The 16,608-nt window shown below is 45.6% G+C and overlaps 1 protein-coding gene across 2 annotated transcripts in view; it reads left to right on the top strand.

Moving 5' to 3' along the window:
- The window catches only part of PYGM (glycogen phosphorylase, muscle associated), a 67,292-nt gene that overhangs the window by 37,026 nt on the left and 13,658 nt on the right, over positions 1-16,608 (top strand). For both annotated transcript variants that reach the window (XM_033955265.1, XM_033955264.1), the window contains exons 4-9: positions 1,492-1,595; positions 2,011-2,142; positions 2,269-2,380; positions 2,571-2,653; positions 3,030-3,173; positions 3,268-3,360. In XM_033955265.1, coding sequence (XP_033811156.1) covers positions 1,492-1,595; positions 2,011-2,142; positions 2,269-2,380; positions 2,571-2,653; positions 3,030-3,173; positions 3,268-3,360 — 668 coding nt within the window. The remainder of the gene's footprint in view (positions 1-1,491; positions 1,596-2,010; positions 2,143-2,268; positions 2,381-2,570; positions 2,654-3,029; positions 3,174-3,267; positions 3,361-16,608) is intronic.

Below are 16,608 nucleotides of genomic sequence, written 5' to 3'. Positions count from 1 at the left end.
TGAATGCTGATGTGAAAAGACGTCGAGCAACATTTTCAGCAAGCTGGTGCCAACATTTTGGAACGACTAGTTACTGTTGATCAAACATGATCACACCACTTGGCGGCACTCAACTTCTCCAAGACCAAGGAAATTCAAGACCCAAAAGTCATCAGGAAAGTTCATGGCCACGGTGTTTTGGGATCAGGATGGTGTTGTAATGACTGACTCTCTTCCAAGGGCCCAAACAGTTAATACAGAATACTACTGTGACTTGCTGTGCCGATTAAAGGAGGCATTGAAAGAAAAAAAAGGAGAAGCAAAACAATGAATGTTTTGATGCAGTTGGGTTTTCAGTGCATAGACCAGGGGTGTCAAAGTCCCTCCTCAAGGGCCGCAATCCAGTCGGGTTTTCAGGATTTCCCCAATGAATATGCATGAGATCTATTAGCATATAATGAAAGTAGTGCATGCAAATAGATCTCATGCATATTCATTGGGGAAATCCTGAAAACACGATTGGATTGCAGCCCTCAATGAGGGACTTTGACATCCCTGGCGTAGATCATCCACCCTACTCGCCAGATTTTGTTCCATCTGACCATTTTCTGTGTCCAAACCTTAAAAAGTGTTTAAAAGGGTGACAATTTTCAAGTGATTCTGAGGCGATTGCAGCAGCGGAGCGATATTTTAGTGATGAGACATCAGAGTGTTTTTTTGGAAAGGGCTACAGAAACTTCAGACTCAATGTGCCAAGTGTGTTGAATTTAGGGGTGAATATGTGGAATAGCTTGTAAATTTTATGGCTCCATGTCATTCCCTTCTTGAGCAGAAAACTTTTCAGCACCCACTCGAATATTTCAATGTGAAAAAATATTTATAGAAATAGTCGGAGTAAGAATAAAAATCAAAATCTTGATTTGCAGGTCTTCATGTATTGTCTGTATTTTCAACAGGAATATGTATACAAGGCTTTGAAGGCTTTAACAAGCTAGGATTGCTTTCATGATTTTTTTTTTTCTTTAAGCTCTCAGGTTAGGTTGTAATGTTTTAATGCTGAAATACAAGAGCTGATTTCCCAGTCTTTTTTTATTTTTTTGGTTTGGGACAGGTGGGTGGGGGTGGATATGTTCCTCTCCTAATGCAGTATGGGGGTTAACCTTCACCCCTCCCCCTCCTGCTGCTCTCTCTAACAGGGTCATCACATGATTGGTGTATGCAAGGTGCTGCTCATGTAACTGGGCTTTATTGCTTTGCGTTGATCAGGCTGCTTTCGCATAGGGGTGGGAGTCTCGAGAGGGAGAATCCCTTCAGGTAAGAGTTCTGGAGATCGGGTATGGTCATGGTATTTGGGATCAGGGATGGCTTGCAGCACACAGATGTTGGCCAAGTCACTGGGTGAGGGAGTGTCTCCTGTCTGACTTGTGCATGGCTCTAACTCCTGGTGGGATTTTTCTGGTTCCTTCACCTGTCCCTTCCCTAGTATCCTGTAATCTGCTTTCCTCTTCTCAGCATGCTTCTTGGACTCCATGGCCACCCTCGGCCTGGCTGCCTATGGCTATGGCATTCGTTATGAATTTGGCATCTTTAACCAGAAGATTTGCAATGGCTGGCAGGTGAGTTTCTTGTGGGTGTTTCGTCACTGTCTCTTGAATGCACTTCTGTCAGGTGGCAGAATGTGGTGTTACTATGAGCAGGAAAGAGTGATAAGGGTGGTTCTTACTGTGAGCTGTAAGGTATACTGTTCGGTATACTGCTAGTCAGGGGGATGGGGGAAATATCTCACTCCCATTCTGTCAGATAAGTGATAGAGACATTTTTTTAGTAAAGTGCTTGAATAGGGGTGGAGGGGGTGTTAACTCATGGATTACTCTGTTATTGACTTCCCGACTGGTCATGGGGAGATTTATACTTAAAACCAATGAGAGATAAATTCTAAGGGTGGGGGGCTGGAGAAATACAATTCAGGGCCAGAATTCCTTTTTGCAGTGCCCCCACCACCACTACTTTCTCTCTCTCTCTCTCACACAGGTGGAGGAAGCAGATGACTGGCTCCGATATGGCAACCCCTGGGAAAAGGCCCGACCCGAGTATATGCTGCCTGTTCATTTCTATGGCCGCGTGGATCACACTAGCGAAGGGTGCAAGTGGGTTGACACACAGGTAAAGAGGCAAGCCGAGGGTCGAACCTATGCTGCTCCTCCTCTTGGTCATTGTAGATTCTAGGCTAGGAATATCCATCCTCGTTTGGCATGCTGCTATCGGCGGTCTCCTTTCCACTTCCCATAGGTAGTCCTTGCCCTGCCCTATGACACTCCAGTGCCCGGCTACAAGAATAACACTGTGAACACCATGAGGCTGTGGTCTGCCAAAGCTCCCAACGAGTTCAATCTGAAGGACTGTGAGTGAACAAGAAGGAAGTGATGGTTTGGGGGGGAGGGGGAGCTGCCAGATGGATGGATGATCAGAGGGGGATGATAATTGATCTTTGTGTAGTGCCAGACAGAAGACAGAGCTATATGGGGCCAGATTGGGATGGGCAAGTTAAATGGTGAAAGTTTCTCACAGACGTTTCTCTCCACTAAACACAGTTAACGTCGGCGGTTATATACAGGCTGTGTTGGACAGGAATCTGGCTGAGAACATTTCCCGGGTCCTGTATCCCAATGACAATGTGAGTACCACAACATGGGTTGGGCTGGAGGGCAAAAATTGATAGTGTCAGACCCTTACCCCTCTGTGTTGTAATAGAACATTCATTGGTTATCTTTTAAGGGGCGTGAAGAGGTGGGGGCGGGATAATAACATTTTGTCAGCATGGAATGCTTGGATAGGAGGGGAAGGAGATTGCAATAATTCTCTCTTTATAATTAATCCCTTGACCTCACTTTGTTCTCATATTATATGCACTTGAGGCAAGAGGTGGATCTAGAGAGGGCTGAAAAGAATGGCAGTACGAGGGTGAGTGGGCAACGGAGCAGGAACCTAGGAGAGAAATAGAAAGTCAGTTACTCAGCTTACTATCCCCCTCCTCTGACTGTATTTTTCAGTTCTTTGAGGGGAAAGAGTTACGTCTGAAGCAGGAGTACTTTGTGGTGGCTGCCACACTTCAGGATATTATTCGGCGTTTCAAGTCCTCCAAATTTGGCTGCCGGGACCCTGTGCGCACCTCATTCGATGCTTTCCCAGAAAAGGTAAACTTAGGCAGGATAAGATGAGGATGGAGCCTCCCCTGGGCTGCTGCTAATCAACTGACCTTTGCTGTCTGTTTTGTCTCCCCTTCGGCAGGTGGCAATCCAGCTGAATGACACCCATCCTTCTCTGGCCATCCCAGAGCTTATGCGGATCCTGGTGGACATTGAGAAACTGGACTGGAACAAGGTAAAAAAGGGAAACAGATAGCTTCACCAAGTTGGGTGTCTTATCTTTCTGGGAAGGAATGTGTGTGTGTGTGGGGGGGCTTCCACTGAGAATTTGTAGCCAAGTTTGGGGGAGGTGTCAGCTCAGCTCCCAGTGTCTTGAACTTGAGATTGTTCCTACTTTTCCTACTTGGTGATGGCAACTTGGTAAATAGATTCCCCTCCCAGAGATCATAGAACATAACAGAAAAAGACCATCCAGCCTATTCAGTTTACTCATCCACACCAACTACTAATACCTACTATCCTTTACTCAGAGATCCTCCGGGGTTATCCTGTGTTTTCTTGAATTCATACTAAAGGATGACCAAAATTGGGATTCTCAGTTTTGACTGAAACTGAATCGGCAGCCAAAATTTGCCACTTGGTTTCTGCAGTAACTGAAAACAGCACCTTATCCCTGACAGAAAAAGCATCCTTATACTCCCCCCTATGTCAGAGAGAGCACATCCCCAACTGGAGGTTACTCCTGCCCATGCCAGTTTCAGTCTTAAAATGGCTGCTGGGATCTCTGTGGCAGTCTTGGTAGCCATTTTGACTGAAAAAATGGTAGGGGCAGGTGTGACTGGGGATCACTTCTACCTGAAAAGTGGCCATTGCAGTGCAAAAGGAGCATGAGTCTTGACCAGTGGGTTATTCACCTACTACCCGTGAGTTTTTGCTGAAGGAATCATCTACAGCAGTTGTATTCAACCCAGTCATCAGGGACCACCTGGCCAGTCGGGTTTTCAGGATATCCACGATGAATATGGATGACAGAGACTTTGAAAACCCGACTGGCCAGGTGGTCCCCAAGGACTAGGTTGAATACCACTGATCTACAGCTTTTCAGCTCCGCCTCCTTGTGTCAATGGACAGTCCCCCATCTCCTCAGCTTTTCCTTTTGCAAGCGAGTTCCTCAGGTTCCATATGCTTGAAAAGCATTTTCAATTCTCAGCACTTCCATTCAGCTTGGCAAAAGCACTTCACACCTTTACCAGTAGTGGCAGCAGCACAGGAATTCAGGTACACCCATATTGGATGATTGGTTAATCAGGGCTCTGTCCAAGGCTGAGAGACCGAAGTCAGGAAAACAAGTTGTCCAGCTCCTGCAAGACCTGGGATGGATTATAAAGTTCCAAAAGAGTCATTTGGAATGACCCAATCGCTGGAGTACTTGGGGATCCTCTTTAACGTGGCAGAAGGCCGTGCTTTTCTATCAGAATCATGCAAGCTGAGGCTAAAGCCCAGATTTTAAGTTCCTGACAATGCCAGCTCCTATAGCTTGAAGTAAAAAAAGTTCTGTAACATAAATGTTAAATAAATTATGCAGCACAACACCAGAAAAATCTAAATAATAAAATATTTTAGTAAAGTTTTTAAATTTGTAAATTAATAAATTTTGAGTGCAGGATTGTATAGTCAAGTGAACGAATGAACGTTCAGTACTGCAATCCGTGTGTCACCACAAACCTCACCATCATAGCGTCTTCCATGTGAGATACAAATTAGTGCAAAACTTAATAAAGTGAAAAAACACTAAAACAGTGTAAACCAAAACAGCATTGCGCTAGTATCTATAATAATAAAATGCTAGCTGCGCATGCGCACTTGCGCCACGTGTTCCCTGATCCCTGTTCTGTCGGGGTGTGCCGGCACGAGTGCGCATGCGCGCGTACTACGTCACCACAGCCTCCCTGCTCTCCATCTCGCGCCGCTGCTGTAATGGCCCCACACTCGCGAAGGTGCTGCTTCCTGGAGTTCACAGGAAGCCACAATGAAGTGGGACTGCAGCGGGGGGGGGGGGCGGGGGGAAAGGAAAAGCCACCGGTACTATGTGAGCGGAAGATGAGGGTGATCCTGCCTGCCCGCTCCCCTCCCCCCACCCCTGCGCGCTGAGGCATACAATCTCCAGCACATCCCCTACTCTCTTACAGTGTATTTGGGCCAGCAAACGCACGCAGGGTAGGGCTACCCCCCCGCCCAATTGTTCTGAAAGTCCGATAATGGGAGCTGGCCGGAGGCTCCGCGTTGCCATTTGCTGCAAAACATCTCTCCCCTCCCCCCACAGCCCATTCACTTTCCACGTGAACCCCACACGAGTAGGGCAGGCGTTGGGAGGGGGGGTGCAACTCGGGCCTAGATTCCACACCCCCCCCACTACCAGTAGGCTTGGTGAGGGGGGACTCCCTCTCCTTGACATTTCCAACCTGCACCACATTGGCCCTGCACACACAAGCCGTAGTTTCGACAACCAAAACACCGTCACATCATTTAAAGGGTTAAAGACGCGCTTTAAAGGGAGGTGGGGAGGGGGGTAGTGCTTCAATAATGAGAAGCGTCCGGGAAAGAGAACGAAGCAGGAATTCAAAATTTGTACCTCCCATCCCCCACCTCCACCACCACGGTGGCTTCACAACACCCCCAGGCTGAACGCCTCCCCCCCCCCGCGCGCAATAACCGAGGTCGGCGTGCCCGAGGCGGGGATCGAGAGAGGAGTCGAGGCATCAGCTTTGCACTAAAACATGAACTTTGATGGAAGAGCTCTCCCCAATCAGGAAAACTAGATATAAATGATAATTCACCCACGTTCCATAATGAACAAATAGAGTTAAAAATCTGTGAATCGACAACACCAGGAGCTCGGTATCTCTTACATGACGCTGAAAATTCTCTCCAGAGCTACCAGCTCAGCAACAGCGAGTACTTTACTTTGAATGTACAAACTGGAGTAGGCGCAGTGAAATATGCAGAATTAGTTCTTGAGAAATCTCTGGACTGGGAAGAACAGGCTGTTCACCATCTTATTCTGACAGCCACTGATGGAGGGGATCCTGTAAGATCTGGCACTGCACAAATTCACGTCATTGTTCTGCATGCAAATGACAATATCCTGTTTTTAATCAATCTGTATATAAAGTTTTGGAAAACGTTCCCATAGGTACTGTAGTGGTTACACTGAATGCTACTGACAGAGACGAAGGAATAAATTCTAGCACCTGTTAATGTAACGGGCTATAAGACTAGTAGTATATAAAACATGAGAAGACTGCACAATCCAAGAAACTGTAAAGAGATCAAAACTTATCTCAATGGGAGGTCCAAGGACCCACGCAGCTCCCAAACAGTTTCAGGACAGAGATCCAAATGCGTAGTTTTGTCAGTTGCTTGAAAGTAGAATAAACAAAGGTTCAACTGAACTCAGTTTCAGGTAACATCCTTCTTCAGGAACCTACAGAAAATGAAAAATTCTTCCAAGAAAATCGCTGAATAGCAGCGTGTAACAGCGTATAAAAGGCAGCGGAGAAGCAAAGCCAAATGCCCCACTTACTAAGCAGAAAACCGGAACCGGAAAGACGTTACAGCATCAGAAAAAATGAATGAATCAAATAATGGTATTCCATTCAATATTCTCGTTTAAGCCCAGCTACAGCTTGGCACTACTGGCAGGTACTGGGGTTGATGATAGCAACCATAGGCGGTGGTACCTTGGGCGAAAGCTCATTTATGCCCTCTTCAGAATGCGCTGTTATCCCACTGGTCTCTACAGACAGGTTCGCTTTGGATGCCATTGACCTGAATGGCGGAAGCACATCAAAGCTTATGTTGGTAGCTTTAGGCAGTGACACTGTCCAAGGGCTTGCCTCTCCGCATTTCCTTGTGGATTATACTAATGACAGATGCCAGTCTCTATGGCTGGGGAGGTCATTGCGAGTGTCACATGATTCAAGGCTCATGGTTGCCCTCTCAGGGACAATGGTCCACCAACATATTGGAACTGAGAACCATTTGTCTAGTGCTGTAGTCCTTCGAAAAGATCCTGGAAGGCAAAGTGGTCAGGGTCTTATGGGACAGTGCCACAGCACTTACATACATCAACAGCAATGTTCCCTTTTAAGGACAGAGTTCATGTGAGCAAAAAAAAATTTTTGTGAGCAAACATTTTCCATTACTTTACCCTGATGGTATCGCACACAGTACATTACAAATTAAGATTTACAAATATAAATAAAAAAATTGAAAATAAGATAATTTTTTTATTGAAAGGACTTAAAAACATTTTTCAGCTAGCTCTCAGAGGCCAACACCTCCTTCCCCAGGTCAAGACAGTAAGCTAAGCTGTCCTGACTTGAGAAAGGTGCACCAGTGCACATGTCACAACAGTCAAAGTCTGCCATCCAAGAATGTGGATTTCAGCAGTTGAACCATCTACCCTACAGTCCTGACCTGGCTCCCTTGGATTATTTTCTGTTCCAAGTTTTGAAGAAATCTTTCTGTGGACAGCGGTTTTCAAGTCAAGGAAGCTGTGATGTTCTGGTTTGAAGGCCAAACAGAAGAATTATTTTCAAAGGGGTTAAAGTCATTGCAGAAAAAGTGGATGAAGTGTATGGGGCTATCGGGGAACAATATTGAAAAATAAAAAATTTTTTTTAAACTCTTTTCTTTCCTACTGTGGTAAATAAATTATTGAACATCCCTCATGGTATTGCTACCTAAACCTGGAAAAGATCCAGAATTAGTAAGCTCTTACAAACCTATTTCATTCCTGAATCGGGATGTCAAATTAATGGTGATAACTCTGGCTCATATTAAATCAGACCCTACCTCAATCAGGTGGGTTTCGTGCTTGGACATTTATGATTTTATGAATCTGATGAAAGTACTGGATGCACTGCATGACCACAAAGGAAGGGGAGGTACATCTGCCATAGCAGGATTGGATATGGAAAAGGCCTTTGACAGTATTTCATGGGACTATTTATTTTGGGCACTTAAACAATATGGACTTGATGGGCCTTTCCTGGGATGGGTTCAAGTATTGTATGCTAACCCTTAGGCCCGATTGCTGGTAAATGGGAACCTACTGATAGTTTTGGCCTCCAGAGGGGCACTGGGCAGGGGTGCACTCCAGTGTTCCCGCTAAGCTGCGCTGGGGTGCGTTGGCGCACAAAATATTACCTCGCAGCGCACATGTTTCTCGTCACAGCGCACACAGTGTAGAGCACAGTTCTTCAACCGCCGGTCCGCAAACAAAATCTTGCCGGTCCGCGAAGGATTCGGTCCCCGCCGCAACGAAAGGCCGGCGTCAGCTGACTTGCAACTTCCTGTTGCAGTCGCTGTGCCGGGACTCCTGCCTTCGCCGGGACTCCTGCCTTCCACCGCGTTTGCCTCCTGCCTTGTCTCCGCACCTCCAGACCAGCAGCGGCAGCTGTGTATGCTTTTAACTTCGGCACAGAGCTGCCCCTAATCAATAGTTTAGCGCGGTTTCATAAGGCAGCCTCGGGGCCTTTGCTAGGCCGGCCCACATCGCATCATCGAAGCGGGCCGGCTATCAAAGGCCCCGAGGCTGCCTCATGAAACCGCGCTAAACTATTGATTAGGGGCAGCTCTGTGCCGAAGTTAAAAGCATACAGAGCTGCCGCTGCTGGTCTGAACTCTTGGGCCGCTGAAGGAGGGCAAAAAGCAGCTGTCCTGGAGGTTTCCCTTCCTCTCGCCTTTACAGGTTCCTTTTTTCCACCTTTTTTTTTTTCCTTCAAACGGCAACGGGCCCCAGCATCGACATCAATCAAGTAAGTTCCACTGTCAATCAAGCGGTTCTGCTCGGCCAAAGCTTCCCCTGTGACATGAGCCACCCTCAGGGGAAAGAAAGTGACCCACAAAGGTGAGGGGAAGGGGGGCAGATGATGGAAGTTGGGGGGGGGAGAGAGAGAGAGAGAGAGAGAAGGGGCAGATGATGGAATAGAGGAGATGAGAGAGAGAGAGAAGGGGACAGATGATGGAAGTGAGAAGAAGGGAGAGAGAGCAGAAGGCAGATGGATGTCAGTTGAGAAGGGAGAGCAGATGCTGAATGGAAGTGGGGAAAGAACACATACTGGATGGAAGGAGGAGATAAATAAAGGGGGAAGAAAATAGTAAGATAATGGAGGGGTGAGGGAAAGGGGTGACAAGCTGTGTGTAGACACAGTGAAAAGAGGGAAACGGGACTAAATAGTAAGAAAGAATTTAATTTAGATGGAGGCAGAAAATAGAGAAGGAAGACCAGAGAAGAAAAGGGAAGAGAGAGCAGAGAATGATCAGATCTGAGTGGAGGAAATGAGAAGAGAGATATGCTAAAAACCACAGGGGGGAGGGAAGGATAGAGATGCCAGACCATGAGGGGAACAGAAGGAAGATGATGGATGCTAGACCAAATTGGGGGGTGGGGGGGGGCAGGAGGAGAGATGGCAGGGAAAGACAGACAGTGAATGGAAGGGGCAGATGCTGGACTGAAGAGACAGAGAAGGTTATCATGCTGCTGTACCGGGCCATGGTACGCCCTCACCTGGAGTACTGCGTCCAGCACTGGTACTTTAAGAAGGACACGGTACTACTCGAAAGGATCCAGAGAAGAGCAACTAAAATGGTTAAGGGGCTGGAGGAGTTGCCGTACAGCGAAAGATTAGAGAAACTGGGCCTCTTCTCCCTTGAGCAGAGGAGATTGAGAGGGGACATGATAGAAACATTCAAGGTACTGAAGGGAATAGACTTAGTAGCTAAGGCAGGGAGAACGAGAGGGCACTCTCTAAAGTTGAAAGGGGATAGATTCCATACAAACGTAAGGAAGTTCTGTGGTAGAAAGCAACATATTTATTTGGCTCATAACTTGCTGGCGCCCGATATTTTTAGCTCACAGTGAAAAAAGTTTGCTCACAACACCCGCCCGCTTAGAGGGAACACTGCACTCTCTCTCCTCTGATGTTCCTGCTGGCTATTGAGCCCTTGGCCATTAAATTCAGGCAAACAGATTCCATAAAAGGCATAGTGGTGGGAGTGTAAAATCAGCCTTTTTGCGGACAATATTTTACTTTATCTGAGTCAAGCCCCATTCATTTTGGGAATATCAGGGTTAAAAGTCAGTTTCAGCAAATAGGAACTCCTACTGCTGGCAGGGGGCCCTCCTGAACATTGGCATGCCATTGCTACCAATTTTTTTGGCATGCATTGGTATAAAGACAATTATATAAAGACAAATACAATTTGCAGAAGTTCATTTTGACTATTACCCAATTTTTCAACCAGTTCGTTTTAGTCATTTGTTTGGCCCCTGAAGAAGGCACTTAAACAAGCTGATCCTAGTTGGGACCTTCTTATCTTCAGTACTGTACTTTGTTTTTTAAAAGAACTTTAATAAATAGTCCCATTGGTTGATCCCTTAGACATCTCGCTTCCTTTTCTGTTTGATTGGAGAGATGCACAGATTTACATGTTTTGCTACCCTAACTAAGATGATAGCCTCTAAGCCACTGTGAAATACAACCACATCACAGCGGCATACCTCGACTCACACTGACTCCCAATACAAGCAAGAATACATTTCAAATTCTACTGCCTACTATTCAAAGCCATAAATGGAGACAGCCCAGCCTACTGGAACAACTGACTAATTCAAACCACCACATTCAGACATAGGAGAACCCATGCACCATTCACTCACCCTCCAATCAAAAACGTCAAATGAAAAAAAATGTACGATGCCCTCCTAGCCACCCAAGCAGCAAAACTAGACCACCAACTCTCCAACTTACTGATCTCGACCACAGACTACAAAACCTTCAGAAAAGAAATAAAAACCCTGCTATTCAAAAACTCCATAAAGACAAACTAGCAAGATCCATCTCAAGCCCATTTACAATCCACTTCACCCTTTAGCACCTACGAAAATGTCCAGACAACTCCTAATGTACTCCTAAATGTCCTGACAACTCATATATAATCCGCCTTGAACCTCAAGGTAATGACGGAATAGAAATCACTAATGTAATGTAATTTAATTGCTTTCACCCACTGCGTTTTTTAATTCACGAACCTCACAGACCCCTGAAGAAGGCATAGTTTGCCGAACTACGGCCCATGTTAGGTCTAGGCTCCAGTGTTCGTTGATGCAGTTTGGAACTTGAAATAAAGATTTGAACTTTATACTCATTTGTCCAGGAACAGGCTCCACGTGGTGTGCTTTTTGGACATCTCTTGTTTCTTTGTGGTAGCCTGGTCTTTTGCCTCTGTTCTTGGGACCGCAGTTCGTCACAGCAGGTCCCTCCAATGGCTTTGTGGATTGTACCAATCCCACCATCGATGAAGCCCTTGCATTAATTGGGAATTTATTTACGCTACAAATATTGTCAGGCATATAAATACTATTGGAAGGCTATGCTAGGCATGGCAGCATCTTCCTTTGAGTTTGCTCGGTAAAGTGGTGCTAGTCAAAATGCTCATGGTACCTAAACTGTTGTATCCTCTCCAAACAATACCGAGCTGGTTGACACGTAGAGATGAAATGAAGGGAATGAGAAGCAATTTATTTCTGATTCCCCTTTGGGGATCTGGGCATACATTTGCAGTCAATGCATGGAGGTGGATAGCTTGAAACGGCAAGTACAACTACTGGAGGAGACAGTGACGGAACTAAAAGAACTCCTCAACTTTGAAGATAGAATCCGAGAACAAGTTTCTAGTGGAGTTTAGTCCAAACGAGGAGGTCAAGGAACTAGAAAGATTCATTGAGGAAGCTCACCAGCAACACGTGGAGATCCCAGGGCTGGAAAGCTGTACCCGAGCAACCCAGGAAGAAGGCCTGGATGAGAGGAGAGAAGACACCCCTGCAAATTCAGAAAAAACTGAAGCTGAGGTAGGGGACGACCGCACACCAGCAGGAAGAGAGAGAACGCAGGAAGACGTCCCCCCCCACTCAAAGAGCCGAAAACAATTTTAAGTGTATCGCAGGAGGAAGAAGATTGGCCCTACACCATGGACGTAAACTTACGACCCCCAAGGAACTCCCAAATAAAGACGATGGGGATCATCGTAGGTGACTCCATTATACATAATGTGGACAGCCACACCGCAGGAGGAAGAGAGGACAGAATCGTCACCTGCCTGCCTGGAGCAAGAGTGAAGGATGTGGCCAACAGGATCATTGACAGCGCAGGGGGAGAGGACACTGCTGTGCTTATCCATGTGGGAACCAACAATGTGAGCGGGCGGAAGTATGACAGGGAAGAGATGAAGGACCAGCTCAGCTTACTCAGAAGAAAACTGAAAATCAGGGAGGTGAAGGTGGCTTTCTCCGAGATCCTCCCGGTACCAAGAGCAGATGGAAAGAGACAAGGGGAATTGCAAGCGATCAATGCCTGGATGAGACGATGGTGCGAAGAGGAAGGCTTTGACTTCGTGCAAACTGGATGGTGTTCTGGGGAAAAAGCAAGAACTACAGAAAGGACGGACTACACCTCAACAAGGAAGGAGCAAGAGTATTGGCAGGCAACATGAAGAAGGCCATCGAGAAGGCTTTAAACTAAAAGACAGGGGAAAGCCGACAGTCGACCATCAGTTGATGGCCTGGGCGACAGAAGGCCCCGATGAAGGAACTACGGGCAATTACTCATACACAGGAGGGGACGACTTCACAGCAAATAAAGGAGACAAGGCAGGAAGGGACGATTCAGACACAGGAGGGGATGACCACACAGCAAACAAGGGAGACAACGCAGGAGCAGAAAAGGATACCGTGAAAGAAACAGTAATAATAATAATAATAATAATTTTATTCTTATATACCGCCATACCCAGCGAGTTCTAGGCGGTTAACATTAAATTAGATTAGGATCCGCATAGACTTGTAGATTTACAACAAATTTATAGGATTTACAACAACTGTAGCCAAAACTTGGCAGATGAAAAGGGAAATTTACAACAAGTTTAGCCAACTTCGTAGATGAAGAGGGCAGAATTACAACAAATTAATCGGATTTACAACAGATTTGGTCAGACTTGAAGGAAGTGGGAAGGAGAAGCAGGGGGAGATAGGAGCTATCGTGAAGGAGAAGAGTCGGGTAGGGGGCCTTGAGATTATCTGAAGGGTCAGTTAAGGGTTTTGTTTGCTGAAAAGGTGGGTTTTGAGTGATTTTCTGAAGTCGAGGTAGGTGGGGGCCTCGAGTATCATTTGGGCTAGCCATGGGTTCATCTTGGCTGCTTGAAAGGCGAGGGTTTTATCAAGGAATCTTTTGAGTTGACAAAGCTTTGGTGAAGGGTATGCGAACAGCTGAATTCTGCGGGATTTCTTGTTGGTGCAGTGAAGATTTAAGTGGGGAGTGATGTATCTTGGCGAAAGACCATTTATCGATTTGTAGCATATGCATGCGAATTTGAAAAGAACTCTGGATTCGAATTGCAGCCAGTGAAGTTGGTTGTAGTATGGGGAGATGTGTTCCCATTTCTTCAGGCCATAGATGAGGCGAATGGCGGTGTTTTGGATCGTTTTTAGTCTCCTGGTGGTTTTCTTTGTGGCGCTCAGATAGATAATGTTGCAGTAGTCCAGAATGCTGAGAATGGAGGATTGTACTAGTAGGCGGAAGGAGGTGTCATTGAAGAATTTTTTTATGGTACGAAGTTTCCAAAGTACCATGAAACATTTCCTGACAATGAGGTCTGTGTTGTTTTCTAAGGATAGGTTTTTGTCTAGGATGACTCCCAGTATTTTTAAGGTGGGTTCTAGGGGGAAGGTCATTCCTTTCAGATGAATTGTGGTGTTTTTGATTTTTTCCTTGGGGGTGGCTAGAAAAAATTTTGTTTTGTCCGGGTTTAGTTTCAGCCTGAACGATAACATCCAACGTTCAATCTGGTTGAAAATGTTAGTAATGTAGTCAAGTAGTTCTGGTGTGAAATTGGTAAGGGGGATGGCTATTGTGATGTCGTCTGCATATATGAAAAATTTGAGTTTGAGGGTGTGAAGGAGGTTGCCTAGGGAGGCCAGGTAGATGTTGAATAGAGTGGGGGAGAGGGGGGAGCCCTGCGGGACGCCACAGGTGTTGTCCCAGCTATGTGAGATATTGTTGTCCTTGAGTACCTTGTAGGATCTATTTTTTAGGAACCCCTGGAACCAGTTGAGGACCTGATCGGATATGCCAATGTGTGCCAGGCATTCGAGGAGTATGGTGTGGTCGACCAGGTCAAAGGCACTGCTTAGGTCTAGCTGTATGATCAAGGCACTTGATCCTAGACTGAAGAGCGTGTGAAGATAGTCGAGGAGGGAGGCAATTATGGTTTCGGTGCTGTGGTCCGTGCGAAAGCCTGATTGATTGTCGCTGAGGATGTTGAATTTTTCTAGGTAAGTGGAGAGTTCAGTCTTTACCACCCCTTCTGCTATTTTGGTGAAAAGGGGGATGTTTGCGATCGGTCTGTAATTAGATGGGAAATTTGGGGATTCTTTTGCGTTTTTTATAATTGGGGTTATCAGAATATGTCCTTGCTCTGGTGGGAAGTTTCCTGTAGATAGTAGGTGGTTGACCCATGTCATCATGTTTGCTTTGAAGTGGCATGGGGCAGTTTTCATGATATATGGTGGGCATGTGTCCAATTTGCAGAAGGAGTGGGTGTATTTATTGTAGTAGGTGTTAAAGGTTTGCCAGTCTATTGTTGAGAATTGTTTCCAGCTAAGGTCTGTTATGGATCCTGGGTTTGGGTTAGATGTATCGGGGTCTGGGAGAATGGGGAATAGTTCGAGGGGATTCATCTTGGTGGGTAAGGTTGATCTTAGTTTTTGAGTTTTGGTGATGAAGAAGTCTGCGAGGTCGTTGGCAGTTATCGTGGGTTCTTCATAGATGTTTGTGATGGTTTCGATGTTGTATAGGTCGTTAACCAATTTAAAGAGGTTACTACTGTTGGTTTTAATGTTGCCAATTTTGTGGGAGTAAAAGTTTTTTCTTTTTTCGTTGGTAAGGTTTTTGTAATTTTTTAATTTTTGTCTCCAGGCCAGTCTATGTTCTTGGGTTCCTGATTTTTGCCATAGTCTTTCTGTTTTTCTGAGCTCCTTTTTTAATAGCAGTAGTTCTGAAGAGACAGTAGTTCTTAGAGACAGCTAAGCATAGAAAGTCCAAGAAGGTAACGCAAAGAGAACTCAAATGTATGTATACGAATGCTAGAAGTCTGGGAAACAAAATGGGGGAATTGGAGACAAGAGCAAGACACGATGAACTGGAAATCATTGGCATAACAGAAACATGGTGGAATGAAGAAAACAAATGGGACACAGTACTACAGGGATACAAACTATACAGAAGAGATCGAGTAGGGCAGAAAGAAAGGTGGAGATATTTCCCTATATGTTCAGGAAGGAGTAGAATCTGTTGGAGTGGCTATGATGGAAAGAGAAGCTGGAGTCCCTCTGGATCATGATTCCTAGTCATAATGGCACAGACACAAAAATTGGCCTTTACTATCGACCCCCAGGACAGACGGAGGAAACTGACTTAGAAATGATAGAGGAAATCAAACCAGAATGCAAGACAGGCAATGTAATAATCTTGGGAGACTTCAATTTCCCGGCGATAGACTGGAACCTGGGAACCTCCAACTGCGGCAAGAAGGCCAAGTTCCTGGAGGTGCTAGCGGATTGCTTCCTGGAACAAATGGTAAGAGAGCCGACAAGAGGCAACGCCACCTTGGACTTTGTCCTAAATGGCCTCACGGGACCGACAAAAGAAGTAGAAGTCACTGTCCCGCTGGAGACGAGCGATCACAACATGATCAACTTTAAACTTGACATAGGGAAAGGGAAACATACCAAAACCTTAACCACAACCTTAAACTTTAAAAAGGGTAAATACGATCGCATGAGAGCCATGGTAGAACAACGGCTCAAGAAAAAGATGGACAAAATTAAAATGGTAGATCAGGCATGGTCCCTACTAAAAAATACTATCACAAAAGCACAAAATCTCTACATTCTGCGGATTTCCAAAGAAAGGAGAACTAAAGGCAAAGGAGAACTGGCATGGCTTACCAGACAGATGAAGGAAGCCATAAAAGAAAAGAAGGACTCTTTCAAAAAAAAAATGGAAACGCACGAAAACAACCAAAGCTTGGAACAAACATAAAGATGATCAGAAGAAATATCACAAGGCGGTGAGGGATGTCAAAAAGGACTATGAGGAAAAAATAGCGCAAGAGGCCAAAAACTTCAAGCCCTTCTTTAGATACGTAAAAGGGAAAAAACCCAAAAGAGGCGGTGGGACCGCTGGACGACCAGGGAAGAAAAGGGTACATCAAGGAAGACAAACAAATGGCAGACAGACTAAATTCCTTCTTTGCGTCCGTCTTTACGAAGGAGGACACCGCAACAATACCAGAAGCAGTGGAAGTGTTTAAAGGAGTAATAGAAGACAGCCTCACCACAGTAGAAGTGGACTTGGACCAG

Source organism: Geotrypetes seraphini, chromosome 8, assembly GCF_902459505.1.
Source record: "Geotrypetes seraphini chromosome 8, aGeoSer1.1, whole genome shotgun sequence".
NCBI lineage: Eukaryota > Metazoa > Chordata > Amphibia > Gymnophiona > Dermophiidae > Geotrypetes > Geotrypetes seraphini.
This window is presented reverse-complemented; position numbering and strand designations above follow the sequence as displayed.